Genomic DNA, 16348 nt, shown 5'->3' with positions numbered 1-16348 from the left:
TGAGGCAGGGCTGCAAATCATACGCCATCCTTTGAAATGGTGGGTAGAACAAATGACGAAAACATAATAGCCTTCATTTTGACTTTGGACTGATGGCTGATTTTGGCACCTTGACTCCTATGAATATGTGACCATCGATGTCTCTGATGGCATGACAGACACCGTCTGTCCCGGAAATGATACCTGTTGCACCAAAGCACCTCCACAGGCTTTGATGAGTGCCTTGTTCTGCAAGGATTGTCAGGTCACAGGAGATCACTGAGCAAGAGAGCCTGCCTTCAGGGAATAAACTCCCCTATATCTTACACTACTCTGCTTTCTTATACTTCAGGTTGAACGCAATCCTGTGCTAAATATTGTCCTTTAGAAATTCAACACATAGGAGAAAAAACCCAACGTCTAGTATTCCTGTCTCATGAATCTAAATTATAATGTTGCTAAATAAGGTATATTGTTCTCCTACTGCATGAAGTCAGTCTTTTTTTTTTTCCCCCTTGTTTTCTGCCCCTCTTTCTTCTCTTTTTCCTTTCCATTTTCCACTTTCAGCTGCCCATTTCCTTACTTTGAGTAAATGAACATTCCAGTTGACTGTGAACCACCTAATACTCCAAACAAATTTAGATAAAACCCAGTGTTAATTCCAGATACAGGTTTTCCCTTTTTATCTGCTCTATGGAGAAAGGTACTAAGAAAGGAAAAGGGAAGATATTGTTCACCAGTTCTTTCTGGATGATGCAAGTCACTGCTAAAATTAAAGTCTGAATGTCATGTGGCTTTTCCCAGATTTCTTCAACTTTCATAAACAGCTACCTAGCAAAAAGCTGTTCTAACATCAGTGAGAGGTTTTTTGCTGTTCCATTTGCATATATAATAAAAACAACATGGTTTGGTGAACTATATGGTTATGCCACCACTACACAAAATTTGTTATAAACCAAGAAAATGAATGCCAGAACTTGGGAATTTACTTTGGAAGCTAGGACTTGGTTTCCAAATCACTTTGTTTCCACATATAATTTTTTATTTTCACCCCATTTGACAGCAGTTTGGCAAAAGTTTCTAACTGCCTTCCTTGCATGCTGTCTCACACACGACAGCCCCTCTCTTGGCCCAAATACCACCCACTCCGTAGCACTCATGTGAAGCTACGCTTGCTGCAGAGGTTTGCAGACTGCTGGACAACCTGCTCTGACTACTTTGCTCTTCAGGTACAGAGCCCAGACAGACTGAGCTGCACTTACTGAACTTGCGGCTGGTGTGAGACCTCCAAGCATGTTCACTGACTTAAAAGAGACACCTTCTAGGCAATGGCACTATGAAAGAGGTGCTGAGGAACTCCCTGAGCATAGTAAAACCCCTCTACTATGTAATGCCACTCCTCACCAAGAAAGATTTTAGTAAAACCATGTGTTCAAAAATTTACTCAGGATGGTGAAACAGGGTAAGATGCATATTGGGTGGGTGGCAGGAGGGGAAGATGCTGTGTTTAAACGAGCAGAGTGCAAAATCAGCTGAAAGACTATTGCAGATACATACTGGAAATGGAGATGCCCGCTCTGGACAAGACTGTGTTTGGAAGAACACTCCACTTCCACTTCCAGTCTTTAATGAAGTAGATTGTAAGAAAGCAGCCAAAAAGCAGTCAAACTCAGAAGAAAACTGGAAGGAAAATACTGTTCTGCCCTTCTGTGCTTTCTCCAGCTCAGCAGAGAAGCGAAGTCTGGTTTTGCATTAACGAAACAGGATGTCACGTTGTCAGGTACACAAACCCATGAGCATCAGCTCCCCACTGATGCATGTTTGTTTTAATGCACTAAAAAAGATCCTTGTTAATAGCTGGTGAAAGGCCCATTGTCCTGCCACATCCTTTCCCTGACTTCACCTGTCAAGAGTGCAGAGCTCTGCAGCTCTGGGCGTATGGAGCAGACTGGGAGAGCCATGCTTTCCTTCAGAGGCCCCTCGCAGTTGCTGTTTTGTGCATGTGGTCAATTTCCTTTTGTAATATGGCATGTATTTTATGGGAGGCCCTAAAAAGAACATATATAGACCTGGACCTTGCCGCGCTTGGTGTTGCAGATGAGTCACATTTGATAGCTACAAGTTCATTGGTCTTGTGCTCAGGTTTATTCTTTCTTTTACCTTGGTACCTGTTTATTTCAGGTTGCTTCACTTCGCTTTCACCACTCATCCACTTCTTTTTTATGTAATTGCTCTTCAGTCAACCCAATATATTTCTTTTTAACCTTGTGTGATTTGGTATCACTTACCTGTGATATTTCTCCTTTCCCTATCCTTCTTTCTGCTCTCTTTCCCAGTGGTTTTCATGGTTTGTGTTTGTTGTGCTGTCCCTTCACCTACTGTGTGTGAACAAGAGGAAGGGAGAAGTAGCCTGGAACTGGAGAGATTCTCATTAAAGAGGAGGCTGGATATAGGAATTTCCTACACTAGAGGAAAGGCAGGTCTTGATGAGAACAATATAGAGAAGGAAGGAAGTGGTTGTTTGGGTAAGTGGGAGAATTGGCCATGGCTGTGGATGAAAGGAGAAGCGGAGCCTGGCTGTGTGCAATCAGCAGAGCCATCAGCCTGGTGGCCTCCAGGAGCAGCAGAATCAAGTGTCAAAGCCACAAAGGAGGGCCAGGCAGGGAAAAACCCACACCTAAAGCACAGCAGCACTTGAAACACAGAGATACGGATCAGGGATTTGTTACACAGGGAACAGAGAGGATGGTGAAGACCCCAAAAATTATGCTTTGTAAATGGCATTGAATATTTACAGGCAATTATGCACATGATCTCTCATTTTGTATTGCCTGCACTCTGATTCATTAGGCTTATAGCTAGTTAAATAGCAACATGCATACTAGCATATCAGATCCTGAATAGTCAACATCTTCTGAAGTCTAAAAAATTAACTAAATGCAAAGGCAGGCAAACAGGAAAACGACAAGTGGTGCTCAGCTAGCAGGTGAAAATTGGATGTATTATGTTTCAAAAGTCCATATAAAATTCCCAAAATAGAGAAAAACTACTTCACAAAGGACTTCACACTCTCCCAGGAGAGGGTAGAGAAGGGATAATACTGCTTTTCTCCAAGGAAAGAGCAAACTTGGATGATTCAACCACTCCTGTAATTCCCACAACGACACAGAACATCGATGCCAAGCCTGACAATATGTTGCTGAATGAGCGGTAGCAGAGAGAAAGTGACTGTGATAGAAGACAGCATGGCAGGGATAAACAAACAGGTGCTGTCAGCCAAATGCTGAACACTGCAAATGCACCCCAGCAGATGCCCTGATTAAATAAAATGTGAAGTCACAACATTTGTTTGCATGATTGAAAAAAACCAACATGCTCTCACAACCGCAGATTGATTGATTTTCACGACAATTAGCTGAAGCTCTGGTGTTACTTTTCTTTTAGCTTGTACATTTAAAAAAAAAAAATTAAAAAAGCCCTCTTCACTGGAAACAGTCTTTCTTCAGGTAATTTTCCCAAACAAGTTTTTTTTTTCTGTCTCTTGCTTCTGAGTGGATATCTTTACCAACCTGCTCTCAGAAACAGTTTGCGTGTCATGGAGAGTTGGACTGTCTTTGAATCTCATTTTATCAATGAAGAAAATGCTAAATTTCTGGTGAAGATGTCTTCCACTACCCTCCTCTGCCTTGGCAGATGCTGCTGTACAGGTTCCTCTTGTCTGCTCACTCAGTCCATCTCTCAGCTCAGCTCACCCCTTCACACACAGAAAGCTATGAAAGTGCACAACCTGCCTTCGGTAGTCAGTAAAAAACCCCTCCAAATACTTTCCAGCCTGCTTAATATCTGTTGAGAAGGATTAATACCAAGGATGCTTCATGCCAGGGCTGTCCAACTCCTGCTCCATCACCAGGCAGCCACATTGCTCTTTGGAATGGTGTGAGTCCTGTGACAGCTCAGGGGCTGCCTCTCTGAGCAGCTCTGAAATAATCTGGAGGTTATTCTAAGCTGTGCTGGATGTACCTACCCTGATTATATACTCTAGAGAACAAAGGCATTCCAAGCAGAACTTTAAAAACAAATACCATACATTCTCAAGTTCTCTGTGTGACATTCAGTGGTTTGTTAAAGGGACAAAAAGGACAAGCAAACCCATGAAATGTATAAAAGTTCCTGAGCAAACAAGATCTGCAGCCAGAGCAGTCCACTTAGGGCTCAGCTCTCAGTTTTCCAAAATCTGACCTAGGATTGTGCAACAGCCCCCACTATGACCTTTTTGGTCTGGGGTAAAAAGAAGTTCTGCTCTGAGAATATCAGTCAGGACTGACAGATTGTGGAGGAGATAAGGAGGCAGAAAAACCCTGGTGCCAGCAGGATAACTTCCCTTCTTAACCAGCCCAGGGGCCTTGCTGGTTTAAGGCACATTTATAAAGGCTCACAAAGACTATTAAGCCAGGTATAACAGAAGTAGAGGATCTTTGGGTGTTTCACCCATTTGTTCTTTGTGCAATTTTTTTTTCTGGTAAAAGTAATTTTTCCTAAATGGAGGGTGCTCATGTTACTGGAAGCACATTGTGCCAGATCTGCTTTTAAGAAAAAGGTTTATTGCCATGTTAATACAACCAGAAAACGAGTGAGAGCACAAAGATGCCATCTATGAGTAGTTACGCACAGAGCTTTGTCTTCAACACCAGACTTTCAGGGGGACACAGTATAGCAGCACAAGCTCTTCAGGGCACAGCTTCCTCCATGCAAGCTGTTCACTGCTGCCGGGGGGGATAAGATCAGGCCTGCCATGACACCAATCAGACCTTATTAAACCCCTGCTTCTGCTGTTCAAGAGGCTTAGAGATTTGAAATGTTATGTTGAGGACAAAAAGGAACAGGAGAGTTGCTCTTCCTAACAGAGAAAACTAAATCAGGTAGAAGACCAAACCAGTTAATATAATACAAGCTGAGCTCTCACTCTAAAACTGTCTTCCCAAAAGCTTCTATTTCCCCTCCTGTGCACAGCAGCAGAGGTCCCTCATAACTAGAGAACACTCTCTTCCTCTGCTTCTAACTTGTCCTATAACCACCATAATACACATTTTCCCACAATTACTTTACTTGCACATAGGCACAGCCTGCTTTTGGAAAGGGTGAATGCACCTGGAAAAAGATGTCTGCTCCACCATAGGTTTTCCCCTGCCTAATAAGTACAGATGCAAGTTTGTTGAAGGTGATAAGGACTACCGAGATGCTAGCTCAAGTTTTACTGCAAAGAAAACCAGTGAAGCTAAAGGAAGGTACTTGTTTTACAAGATGGGAGTTTTGCAGAGAGCTACAAAAAAAGTTATCCTATTTTGTTGCTGTTACAAATTCCATCACTGTGTTTCTGGTGAGGAGCAGTGGAGTGACCTCAGGAAAACCTTGCTAAAGTTTGTAAGGTGCTCATTTTCATATTTTGTTTCCTGTACCAGTTGCCAAGGCAGCTATAACAGGGAAAGGAAAACAGTTGAAAAAACCATGACTGGTATTCAAGGGGCTTAGAGCAAGCCCTGCAACCTTCTAGGCAGATGGTGGTTTTAAAAAAAAAAAAGCAAACTGGGCTGATGCTAGGAGTGTTTCCATGGGAACAGGGAAGCCGTGATGCTGCCTCGTACTTGACCAAATGGGAGGAAGGTTCAGGATTAGGATTAAGAAAGAAGTGGCCAGATTCCTGCTGCCATTCGGGGTGTGTTTTACACTCCTAAATACAGGACAGGGCTCTTAAAGGACCGCTCTAGCTCTATACCCACATGTCTTTTTGTGGATTTAATCAGTTTTAAAAAATAGGTATGCTTGAATGTAAGTGTGTGTATGATAGTTTGTAAAAAAGCACATCGTCTTTAGTGGTACATGAAAACTGAGTGTATAAATGAGAAACAAATGCCCACCTCTCAGTTTAGGACGAGGTATGTGGTGGTGGTTGTCTCTGTCTCGAACAGATGCTCTGTATGGTATGGTGCTTACCTCAGCCCATTCCAGCTCTTCCAGTTCTCTGAGAGGTGATTTTGAGATCACCAGACAGCAAAATCACACGTTTGATATTGCATGATCATAAAAAAGAGGTAGGATAATTATTTTAAATTGTTAGTCTTCCACTGCCCCAGGAGAATAAATCTGATTGATGCCTGGTATGATTTAAATACTAAAAGAATCAGAAAACAATTTCTGTTAGCATAAGTATTTCAAAACACTTATCATTTCTCTTTAGATGTTTGAGATTAGATTACAATTAATCTAGTTTTAATCTGGTTGCAGTTCTCAGAAAAATCTTTATAAACTCATTTCCTGGTTTTAGGCCCTTTGTTATTCCAGCAAATTTCAAACAATAAACAAAGAACAAAACAAAAGCTAGAGAACAATAAAGACAAAATCCTAGGATGGAAATAGAGTTAAGTATGTGAGTTTACGTGATATAAATATATTTGAAGAGTTAGAATATTTTGCTTTGACTGTTTTGTAACAACAGACAAGATTTAACATCCCAATTTTTGAATTGAGGCTGATTCATGTCTAAAATCAGGGAACGTTGGAAAGGAGATTCTACAGTTTGCTTCTTGTTGAAAGTTGCTGACAACTGTGACAAGTTGAAAACATGGCCTGTATGATCCCTTCTTGAGAACTTCACTTAGTAGTAGGGTTGATGTTCACATACCTGCATTTCCTACACAAAAATACCTTTCTATGCTTGAACAAATACAACCAAGTAACTTTGGTTCATCTTTCCAGCACTTAGGAGTGAAGAGTTTCAGGCACTGGCTTTAAAAAGGCCTTGTGAAAAACTTTTCCTCCCTATTTCTAGAAACTTCTATACTTAACTTTAGGCTCAAGAACATTTGTTCAAGCTAGGACTACTCACACGATACCAGTTAGGCATTCCAGTCTCTGCATGACAGAGTTTGTTTTCTTCCCTTGCAAAGAGAGGAAAAAAAGAGTATTTGTTCACAGTGATTTTTAAGCCCACCTTGATGCCTGCTTTGCTTTTGAAAGAAGAGGAATGCTGTCAGGTACTGTGCTGACCCTCACACCTTTTTGCAAGGCCACGCTCACCCCTTAGCAAGAGGAGATGCCTCCAGAGGTGTCAGAGGCACCTGCCTGTGCTCCGCTCCTGGGGCAGGGGGGTGAGGGCCCGGGCGGGCAGCAAAGCCTTTTCCGGCCACGCGGGGCTGGAGTCTCCTCAGGTGCTCCGTGCAATAACATTAATTAACGTTAAGGTGTTTAACGCAAGAGCCACAAACAGCAGCTCGCCCCGTACCCGGGAGGTTCGATGCGCCCCGGGGTGGGGGGATTGGCTGTCCCCAAAGCCGCGGGGGACCTTTCCATCATCCCGCCGCTCCCCCTCCGCGGTCGCAGCGCCGCCTGCGATGCGATGCTCGCGGCGGGGAGGCGGCGGCGCGGGCATTTGCATGGGCTGAAGGCAAAGCGGCTTCGCCCGTCTGTTTTATTTTTAGCTGGCAGCTCGGCGCAGCGCAGCTCCGCTCCGCCGGCGGGGCGGGCCGGGCGGCAGGCGAGGGAGGACCGAGCCGGCAGGGCGGGCGGGCGGACGGGGCACCGGCGGAGAGAGGCTACCGCAGCCGGGCTGCAGAGCGCCGCCGGCCCCCGCCCCGGCGGCTGCGAGGCAGGGAGAAGTAGGGAGAGGCAGGCAGCGGCCTCCGGCGTCCCCCGCTGCGGCCGCGGCTCACCTCGGGCTGCCGGCTCGCTGCCTGACTGCTCCCCCGCCGCAGCCGCGGCGCGCCGGGGCCCTGCCGATGGCCAGTCCAGGGCTGGAGCTGGGAGAGGTTCAGCCTCCGCCCGAGCCTCCCCAGCCTGAGCTCGCCTTCACTGAGGCTCAGAAGTGGATCGAGGTAAGACCGCGGGATGGCAGGGATGCGGGCGCCTGACCCCCATCGGGGCAACCCGGTGTCCTTCCCCAAATCGTCGCAAGGTCTGTGGGTATTTTATTCCACGCTGAGCTCCGTCCCGCCACCCACCGCTTTACTGGCTGCGGTGAAAGCGGCCGGGGCCCGCTGAACCGCTGCTCAGCACCCGCGCAGTGTGCGCGCCTTTGGATAGACCCCCCCTCCGCGCATCTGTTCCAAACTTAATCTCTTAATCGCATTTCTCCTCCCCGCCCCCGGGGATGGGATGAACGGGGCGGCTGTAAACAGGAGCCGCGCAGGTGCGCGGAGCCGGCGCGGACGCGTTCCCCAGGAGGGGCTCCCAGCCGCGGCATCCCGGGGGCGGCGAGGGCCCCCCGCCCTGCTGCGGAAACCTCCGGCCCTGCGCCCTGCCGCGGAAACCTCCGGCCCTGCGCCCTGCCGGCTCCGCTCGCCCGCGGGGGGTGGCCGCGACCGCGCAGGTAACGTTCCGCAGTGCGCGGAGAAGCGGGGCGGGTCAGCAGCGCTGCGGGGCCGAGGTGGGGGGGACGCGCATAGAGGCAGCGGTGTCCCGCGGGAGAGCTCCCCGAGGGCCCTGCAGCCTCTTCTCCCATCGCTCAGCCGAGCCCAGGAGAGACGTTCAGTCTCGCTCTTCAGGAAGGAGAGAAAAATAGATCTGCTTGCTCGTGCCATAAAATGCAAAGACAGGCAGGTGGCGGGTGAAATTTAATAGTTAAATATTTTGGCAAGTAACAATAGAGACACTTTAAATAGCTCTTCCACTGATTGCTGGTACAGAACATGAGTGAAGGTGGTATAAACCCAGATATGAGGGTAACAGCTCCCTTCAGCTGCACACTTTGAATTTAATCTGCAGCTTTTAGTAAACCTCAGTGGATTCTGTTTTCTGACACTGGTTAGGCAAACTCCTGTTAAAATTATTGTGACTTAAACATTCACTGAAGTCCTGGGAATTTCAGACTGTAATGGTTCACTACAATATCAGTCAGAAAGGTAATGCTGTGTCAGACTTCAGGGAATTGGCACTGACACAGTAAGCTGGCTGGTGTAGGACCAGAGGCGGAAGAACAATGAGGAACGTGAAAAGAAGGGCTTTTTTTTTGCCAAGGGAAGGTGAGTATGCAGCCTGGAAAAGAAAAAGTAAAGTGTTATAAACACTGGTTGTCTTGGGAAGATGAATATGGTGATTTCTATATAACACTCTTGATAGTACAGGACCAAGAGAGAGGCATATGATTCTGTCATACGTATGGTACATAAAATACCTTGTGACTGGGAGTTCTGCTGACTGCTAATGAAGCCAAGAACTCAATGGCGAAGCAATTCTCTGTCAGTAACAAAGCTGTCAGCAATCACTCCAGGCGTGATAATAATTAAAGGACTGTAAGTCTTCCTGTATAAGAGCAGAAACTTGTGGGTCAGGCAGAAACTTCCCTCTTGGGCAGTTTATTCTGCAGTTTACTGTGACAGGTCTTGTGCCTGTTCTTGTGTGACCCAGGGCCTGGTGAACAGAGCAGAAGGGCCCTTCATTCCTTGTGCCCTCCACACCGGCCCAAGAGGTCCATGTGCACAAAGGAAGCTAGAATTTCTTGTGCTTCCTCCTTCACATTTAAAATCTCCTTGATGCATGGATAACAAAGCTGTAACGTGTCACGACACTGTTACTGTTGCCAATGCCCTCTTGCTTGAGGTAGCATGTCCTGAGCCTGGAGCAACACCATGGCTGTGGTGCAAGGAGGAAGCATCTGCCTTTCCAGCGATGCCTGAAGTGGATGTTCCTGCTAAGAAAAAGGAGGAGAAAGCTGACAGTGAAGCAAATGTGACTTTATTTGCCTAACATGTTGTATTTCCTTTTAATCTCAGTTTGGCTTAAGCTCTGTAACATGAGGGTTATAATGTCTTCCAAAAATCTGCTCAGCATTCACCATTCTAAATCTGGATAATTTGGACTGAGTGAATTATGTGGAACTTGACACATTGCTCTGAAGTTATTGAAAAGCAATGTCAATCTTAAAAAGAAATAAAATTTTAAAATGGAGGAATGTTATAGGTACCAACATTCAGTGTGCCAAGCTCTGTTGGTTTGGGTGAAAACCAGAAATGGGGATCATGCTGTGTCTGGCTACTAGACCCATCTGCTTCAGCTGGCTCTGTAATTGTCTCTTACTAATTTATTCTTTTGCCTAGAGACATCAGCAAATATCCAGTGTGACGTGTCTTCCAGATAGCTTCTGACCATTTAAAATGATATCTCTCAAACAAAAATAAAAGAAATCATTATGGTTACAAATAGGGTTGGTGGACCTCACTAGTATGGAGACAACAGGCTTGTGAGCAGTGTGAGACAGCTTAAAACCTGTCTTAGACTGTAAAATAGTGCCACACAAAGAAAGCAAAGCAGAAGTGGACAGATTGAAAACTCTGAGCTTGCTGTGCATTTTTATTTGTAACGATTAAGTTGTATGACTTGCTAGTTGGATTCTCATCTGGTTTAAATCCTCATGTGAGCACTGTTACCATTGTGTAGTGCTGACAGAAATCCACCCTGTGGTCTGCAGTGCATTCTTCCTCTGGTGGGGCTAGAAAGAGAGGCTGACCTCTTTTTACAGCTGGGGAGCCAAGACACGAAGTGCTGAATATCTAGATCTGCAAGGATCGATGAACTTCCCTTCCTCTGGTCCATAGGTCTTGGGCGTCTTGTCTTTATTCCTTGGGTCTGTGACCTTTCACCAGAGCAGATCCCCTGGATGTCAGAAGTCTTCTTTTTTCTTTGCCAGCATTACTTTACTCTGGACACTGCAGGATACAGGAGTGCAAGTTGCACTGAAGTTTGGGTGGATCCTCATAATGATCCTCTTGTCTTTCTGAACGAGTAGCACTAAGGTGTTCCCCTGAGTGGCGAAAAGGGCCAGAGCTCTGGCACTGACTGTGATGACTGCTTATATATTTAATGGTTCGTGTTTTGAGCGGTCATAGATTGCGTGACATCTGTCTGTTGCGGAAAGTGGGATTTTGGTATTCTGTGGACTTTCTGCTTTGATCGTGAGTCACTTGGGGTAGCAAACTGGAGTTCAGCCTTGTGGGTGTATTTAATTTTGTGTAACTGTCAACTGTGCCTCCCTCTGTGTAATAGTAAACCCGTTCTATTATTTTAGTTCAGCTTAGTGTGTGCTACTTAAGTGAAGAATGCCCTCTTAATGATAAAATGAACCATATTAGTAGCACTCAGAGGAATTAAAATAAAGGCATCAAATGAAAAACCCTGTGAGAGAGCTACATCAATCTGCATTATTAAAGGTGGGATATCTCATTTCAATTAATGCTTCTCAGTTACACTGAAAGAATATATCAGCCTCGTAAAGCCTAGTGGGTTCCTACAGCAAAATAACAAATTTAATTTAATCTAATGGCCTGTAATTTTAAAATGTCAAGGTTCCCTGTATGTGTGTTTAAACTACAGTAACTGATGGTTGAAAGAACATCTGTATAAACAGAGTTATTCTTGCTGTAAAGATTAATAAGAGAGTGGTATAGTAATAAAGTCACATTTAATACCAGTGTAACTCCTAAGGGTATTGTTATCTCCTCATCGCACCTCCTAGCCTTGTCTCATTAATATGCTTTCTGCTCATTGTTGGGACTTGGTTCAATTAGGGATGGCTTTTCCATAGACTTGTATTCCTTAGAAACTTTGCCAGCTGATAAGAATGCTTCCTTTATAGTTGTATGGTAATAATAAACAAGTCATGTTTTTCTGTCCCCTATGGTCAGTGCTTGAATTTGCCATTCCCTCTAGATGTGTATAGGCTAAACCCCATACACTTCTAGTAAGTCTACTACTTTTCTACTATATATATATTCCCCTTGAGAATTCTTTTGTTAAGGAGAAATTTGCCAGCCAGAGGGATTTGTTGGGTGTGGGGGGGTTATTTTCTTTTTTCCTTCTAACAAAACACCTGTGTTAAATTTATGTATTGAAGGTGGTAGTTTTAAGTTGGTAAGAGTGGCGCCGCTTCTAGGAGAAACAGCGGGGCCTGGTGTATTCTTCAGAGCTTCTGGATGTGCCGCATCCTACAGCAGAACAGGCACACCACTTCTGCACCACTGCCCCTCTGAAAGACTATGAGGGGCATAAAACCAGGGAAGTGACTCAGGCTAATAAACTTCATGTGAGTGTCTTGTGTCAGGAGTCAGGAAACAACATTTCGTTAGGGTGTCTCTCTTTTTGTGTGGATGAAGTGTGAGAGACCTGAGGCTTATGGCTCCCATGGCAAAAACGTAACTTTGAAGGAGGTGGATGTAGTTCTCTAACAAAATATTTTCTGATTGGTGAAGGGACTAGATTGGAATATCTGCTGTAGGGGCCTGGAACTTGAAGAATATATAAAATTGTTTATATGACCTTCAAAATGTGGTATGACATCAGAGATAAAGCTCTTTTGATGAACAGTATTGGGTAAGCTAACTAATTTGCTGAGTATACAAGCAACCTGTGTCCCACAGGAGTGTTTCTGTTTCCAAATATGTGTAGACATCTACTCTCCCTTTGCTGTGAAGCTGACTTTAAGATCCTTGAATAGAAACTCTAGTTCCCGGCTGATACAGTTCCTAGAATGGTGGTACCCATAGCCAGACTGGGACCTTCAGGTGCCACTGCAGTCTTCTTGTTATTTGGATAGGAATGGATCAAATCCAACAAACATTTTCTCCAGCAAGCAGTTCCAGAGAATTTGGTCTGACTGCCTTATAAAAGTATTTGAATACAACCATTTAGGTGTAGAATCATGCACTAAGCTTTAATACTACATGGTTTTATTAATCAAATATTGTAGGGAAGCTGTTGAATCAGCCTCCAGTAAGTGTCTGCAGTTCAAATTTCTCAGTGTTTAGCCTTTTTTTTTTTTTTTTCCTTTGTTTCTTCTTCTGGAAGAGCATCTTACCTATATACTTTACATAATGTATTTGGAATGAATTTATGAAAGTGAACAAGTGTATTCTCAGACTAGAAGAAACCTATACCTGATTTATGGACAAGCTGAAGTTAGGCCAGATGAATAATTCCCAGAGTGTCTATAAGGCAACTATGAAGAGTCAAAAGGTATGTGGCTGACTTCTGGTCACGAATGGATGTGAGTACAGAATGACTTTACTGTGATGACTGGACTTGGAGAGGAGTCCTTCGTTACTATCTCTACATCTCCTCCTGGGCAGTGTTTAGGGACTGCAGACAGGGCAGATGGGCTGCTCTTCATTCTGGCTAAGTTAGTCATTCAGTGGAATGAAAACTAAATTGATTTAAAGGGGATAGAAGAACCCGCCCAAACTCTCTGACCTTGTCAGATTACCACCTTCTAGAAATTTTTGTTCTCTCAGTTGCCTGGCAGCTGACCTCCTGCACTGTATACATGGACCCAATTCCTTTGTGAGATCTGTTTAAGCCATGTTACAAGTAGCTCTTGGCATGGGAGTGAGAGTAGTCAGAACAACAATACTATTGATAAAGGGATAAATGCAGGACTGAGCTGTTAATTGTCTTAAAATGGAATTAATTTCTCCTTTCAGTACTACAATTTTAAAATAGGTAAAAGATCTGCCTGTAACACCAGAGTCTGGAATGCCATTATGCAATTGGTGGTGAAGATTGGTTAACGTAGCTATGTAACATCATTGCACTTGTTCTGCTAGAGTTAACTACTTTTTTTTTTTTTTTTTTCTCTAAAGGCAAGTATCAATCCTCTAGAATCTTTCCCAAGTAAATAAGGAGGAATAGATAGCAGGTCGATACAACAGAATTGTTTTCTAGCTCCTAAAATGTATTGGCCAATGTTGTTTCACCACAGCTGTAGAAACCACCTTATTGCTTTTTTTGGGCAATCTACCAGTTTGGAATCTTTTCATCCATGGATGAATACTTCTGTGCATTGGATCTCTGCAAACATCCCAACAAGAACAGTTTTGGAACAATGCTACAGAAAAGCAAGATTTATAGGGGTGAAAGTGTAATTTTAAAAAGGGCAGCTGCATAGTGGGAAGGTATGAACATTTTGGCATTCAGATCATACAGATCTAAGCTTTCCCTCTTTCTCCTTCCCATATATCATTTAAAGATGACGGTGCTGTCTTCCTTGCCCCACTCAGTCCCTTAGATCACAATGACTAACAACAGCTACTATGGCACCAAACAACATAACATCAAAATTGATAGCTGAAACTTCTCCCAGCTATGTTAATTGCTGTCTCAGGTGAAAGGGCTGCAGTGCATGTTCTCCAGACAGCCTTGTAAGAATGTGAAGAACTATAACACACCCCAACTTAAAATGAAAATAGCCCCCTGCCTGTTACTGCCTTTTATTTTTAAACAGAATAAATGTAATCCCTATATCTGGGACAGGGTGGGGAGTGACTGCTGGGGCAGCAGCTCTACTGGAAAGGGTCTGGGGGACAGTAGGCTCAACATGAGTCTGCCATGTCCTGGCAGCAGGAGGGGTTAGCCCTTTGTGGTCATTCTGGAGCCCAAGAGATTGATAGAAGTGGTTGGTTGTTTCTGCCTGGCACTTGCTAGGTCACACCTGAAATTCTGCATCCAGTTTTGGGGCCCAGAGTGTGGGAAGGACATCGGTAAGCTGGAGGGGGCTGAGCACAGAGTCCCCATGCTTGTTGGGGCTGGAGGACTTGCCCTGAGAGAGAGGGCAATGGAGCTGGGTTTCCTCAGGAGAGGTGGCTTTGTGGGGACATAGCAGCAGCCCCCCAGTACCTGTGGACAGGTTTTTGAGAAGACAGAGCCAGGCACTTCACAGAGGTATGTGGCAGGAAGGTGAGACACTTGTCATAAATGCATTGATGTGGGTTGCCCAGAGATGTTGGAAGACCACCATCCTTGGAAGGTTTCATGCCTGACTGGACAAAGTTGGAAAAAGCCTGTTCAGACCTGAGAGCTTCCCTTACATGGAGCAGGAGGTTGGGCTCTCCAAGGTGCCTACCAACCTGAATTATTCTGTGTACCTATGACTTCTTGACAATGGGTGAGTGGACATCACTTTATTTTTAATGCTACTTTATTGGTTGCTTATGTTATTGTAGTGTTTAAGAGCCTGTTTACATGGACAAGATCCTTCTCTATAAAAGAGCAGTCATTTCCAGGATACACTACTGAGTTTCCTTTGCAGAAACTCTTCAAGGCAGTGTAAAGTTTGTTTGGCTTCCAATCTAAATATTTTTGCTAAACCTATTTTATTTTAGAAAACTGTAAACATGACTGATTTCCTTGGCTTGGTGAGATTCTTTTTTTGTTATTTAATTCGTTGTGCACTGCTATAGTTGACCAATATGGACTTGAGATTATTTCCTTTGCTTTTCAGATCTTGAGAAGATGTACAGGCTTAATTATCGAGAATTTAGATGCTAAATACTTAAGAAGTTTTTTGTTTGTGTTATTAGTTGATCATAAAAATCCTCTACCTTGATAGTCACTCTGCTCAGTTCTAGTATAATGTGCTACTGTTAACTAGTTTGTTTTTTTTTTAATTATATGTGTGTATATATAATTATTACTGCTAGTAATCCTCAACTTAGCAGAATGGCTAACTTAACAATAGAGCTAATAATAGAACTTGCACCTGATGTTAAAATTGACTTAAATTAGTGTAGTGACTTCTTGATTGGTGAAGGAAGGAGAAAATCTGCTTCATTTGCCCATTTGAAGATAAACTCTATTTTGCTGGTTTCTGCTGTTTTGAGGTCTCAGGCCTAGTATCAAAGACAGCTTGATTTTGAAATCAACTTTGACAAGCTAAGAATTTGAAAAATAATGCAGCTGTGGCTTCTTGGCTCTGGTGTCATTGTCAGTGATTCACAGAGCATTTCACAGGCTAAGGAGCAGCATGCTGGAGATAGGGGAGTCAGTTCTTTAATTCTGCTTTGTATGCCTGAATGAGTAAGGTAAGATGGAAATACTCTCCATTAATCTCTCTTTCACAGAGTTTCCTCTATGATCCTAGTTTGTGCTGGGAATAAGACAGGGATTTTTGCACTATGTGATCTCTCAGTGATCTTCAAAAACAGCATGAAAGGAAAAATTCTTTGATGTCTTTTCCCTGTGCTATTTCAACCTCTAAAATCTCCCTACCTCCCTGACCTTTCCTTGGGCTTCAGAAGAATCCCAGCCCTCCAGTTAGCAACAAGCTATAGAGAAAGCGAATGCACATACACTACTCAGTGCAAAAAAAAACAGGAGCCTTCATCCTGAGACTGTAAATACATTGCCTATTGTTTCCTTTCCTGTAGGCGTTGGTAGGTCTCAGCAGAGTATTGAAATCATGAGCAATCAGGTCTCTGGCTGGATTACAGTATCATTTAAAAGATAAATTAGGCTGATACTGGCCTTCTGCTCCTCAGATCATACATTACTGTGATTCAGGTTTTTCTCAACAACAGTGAGGAGCTGAAATCTTTGAAAAGGTTAATATAGA

The 16348-nt window shown here is 43.9% G+C and overlaps 1 protein-coding gene across 3 annotated transcripts in view; it reads left to right on the top strand.

Moving 5' to 3' along the window:
• Nucleotides 1-7474: 7474 nt before the first annotated feature.
• LIMCH1 (LIM and calponin homology domains 1) overlaps nucleotides 7475-16348 on the top strand; it is a 179179-nt gene continuing 170305 nt past the window's right edge. Inside the window, exon 1 of one of the 3 annotated variants that reach the window (XM_082052114.1) lies at nucleotides 7475-7847. In XM_082052114.1, coding sequence (XP_081908240.1) covers nucleotides 7752-7847 — 96 coding nt within the window. In that variant the 5' untranslated portion in view covers nucleotides 7475-7751. The remainder of the gene's footprint in view (nucleotides 7848-16348) is intronic. The other 2 variants (XM_082052115.1, XM_082052116.1) reach the window with 2 other exon arrangements.

This window comes from Streptopelia decaocto (assembly GCF_964273445.1).
Source record: "Streptopelia decaocto genome assembly, chromosome: 4".
Taxonomy (NCBI): Eukaryota; Metazoa; Chordata; class Aves; order Columbiformes; family Columbidae; genus Streptopelia; species Streptopelia decaocto.
Note: the sequence above shows the minus strand (reverse complement) of the source record. Positions and strands in the feature narration are given on the sequence as shown.